Source organism: Aplysia californica, unplaced genomic scaffold (assembly GCF_000002075.1).
Source record: "Aplysia californica isolate F4 #8 unplaced genomic scaffold, AplCal3.0 scaffold00691, whole genome shotgun sequence".
In the NCBI taxonomy this organism is placed as follows: domain Eukaryota; kingdom Metazoa; phylum Mollusca; class Gastropoda; order Aplysiida; family Aplysiidae; genus Aplysia; species Aplysia californica.
Window position 1 is genome coordinate 311,615 of NW_004797961.1, and position 2,298 is coordinate 313,912.

A 2,298-nucleotide genomic window follows, 5' to 3' on the forward strand; every position below is an offset into this window, starting at 1 on the left:
CCATCCATCCATCCATCCATCCATCCATCCATCCATCCATCCATCCATCCATCCAACCATCCATCCAGTGATTTATTTACTCTTTTGTTTATTCATTCACTAATTCATTCATTCATTCTTCATCAATTCATTCATTCAATCATCCTGTCTTTCTTTCATCCATCCATTCCTTCATCCATCCAGTCCTTCATCCAGTCATCATCAGAATCATCATCATCATCATCATCATCATCATCATCATCATCGCCACAACACTCAAACGTAGTCGATCATCTGGGCGACTGGCTCGGCCCTCCGTTCATGACCTCGACCAGCTTGGCCTTGTGGTCAGTTGTCCACTTGTCCAGGGAGGTGACGCAGTGGGAGATCCGCCTGGTCACTCGCGGGTCACGTGCAGGGGACGCCTGCATGTTCTCAAACAGCGCCGCGATGTCCTGGCATCCTTGGAAGTCGAAGGAGCCGAAATCTGCAGGTGAGATCTGGAGAGGACAACCAAAAAAAAAAGGATGATGGATGTGTGCGACCAATTTTTTATGCAGGAATTTTTTTTACAAGACCTTTAGAGTCATAAGTACATGTGTTTTAATATTCGTAACAGCAATACACATTGATATTTATTCTGACAGGAAAATAAATTTGTTCCCGCATCCGATCCAGACATAGGATTGCTTTGTTAGTGAGACAACTTCTTGGGCCTTTGTCATATGAGAAGCGTGCTAACAAAATTAATTCCTTCTCAGATTCAAGCCTTATAATGGAAACAGATACATCACGCTTGTAGGTGAAGTTTTTACAGTTTATAAGTGTGAAATAATAAAAGGAATGTTATAGTTAAAGAAATTGGCACCAATAGAAAGTTTATAAATTTGATCTTAGTGTCGACTTTTGGCCAATGTGTCCATTGGTGGATTGCGAGAAGTAACTCATCCTGTCAGCACGCCTCACAAATGCAGGAATTTTTTTTACAAGACCTTTAGAGTCATTAGTACATGTGTTATAATATCCGTAACAGCAATACACATTGATATTTATTCTGACAGGAAAGTAAAGTTGTTCCCGCATCCGATCCGGACATTCATGATTGCCTTGTTAGTGAAACAACTTCTTGGGCCTTTGTTATTTAATGCAGGAATTTTTTTACAAGACCTTTAGAGTCATAAGTACACGTATTATAATATTCAAAACAGCAATACACATTGAATCGATGATTGATATTTATTCTGACTGTAAAGTAAAGTAAAGTTTTTCCCGCATCCAATCCCGACATTCAGGATTGCCTTGTTAGTGAGACAACTTCTTGGGCCTTTGGCATATTGTGGAAGGGTGGGTAGTTCCTTTCCACACCGCCTTTACTTCTCCAACTCAAAGTCAGGTACCAATTACTGCTGGGTGGGCAGGAGGTGGTGAGAAAAATGCCCAGCTTAGCTTGTGGTAAATAATTTTCTGATCGTCAAAGTGTTTCTTCATGATGTCCGCCATTAAAAAAATTTTTTTTTTAAACTTTCTTTTTAATTTCCTTATTTCCTCCATGAACATCATACCTTGTGGTATAAGGATTTTGCGGTCGTCAAAGTGTTTCTTAATGATGTTTTTTTTTCATCTAAAATTATCATATTTTTGTTCTGCTTCTGTCTTGATTTCTTCATTTCCTCAAAGGTCATCTTACCTTGTGATAAATGGTTTTGCGGTCCCCAAAGTGTTTGTTCATGATGATTTTTTTTTTTTTTGGGGGGGGGGGGATTAAACCTCTACCTTCACTCTGGCGTCAGTATCGCCTGTGGGTCATAATTTCATGACAATATTATGGAAAAGAAAAGAAGCCAACGTGTAGGAAGTGAAACCCGCGTAAAAACACGCTCCGTGTAAGAACCCGCTTTTCTGTTCCCTGGTGACCGTATTCATTGGCGGATACCGTTGTATCTTTTTTATGTGTATTATAGAAATGGGAAAACATACTTAAAAGTGCGTACAAATGATAAAAATGGGAAAACATACTTAAAAGTGCGTATATGTTATAAAAATGGGAAAACATGCAAGAAGTACATAAATTTTAAAGAAATGGGAAATACTTAAACAGCACTCCCCATTCCGTAGACATTCATTAAGTCATTGTCTCTTTTATCTTCTTCGTTTCTGGTGAAAATGGAGTACTCTGTAGCAACTTCTACTTCTCCTCCTCCTCCTCCTCCTCCTCCTCCTCCTCCTCCTTTTCCTTCGTCGTCTTTTCCATTCCATCGTTTAGCCAGTTTAGATCCCGCTAGGCTCGTTGGTGACTCCACAATCTCGTACTCCGCGTAA

The 2,298-nt window shown here is 39.7% G+C and overlaps 1 protein-coding gene across 1 annotated transcript in view; it reads right to left on the reverse strand.

The window, feature by feature from the left end:
• Positions 1-1,921: 1,921 nt before the first annotated feature.
• The window catches only part of LOC101845804 (putative lysozyme-like protein), a gene marked incomplete in the record, with an annotated part of 10,610 nt that continues 10,233 nt past the window's right edge, over positions 1,922-2,298 (reverse strand). Inside the window, 1 exon segment of the mRNA XM_035972427.1 lies at positions 1,922-2,298. Within this exon segment, the coding sequence (XP_035828320.1) occupies positions 2,070-2,298 (229 nt within the window).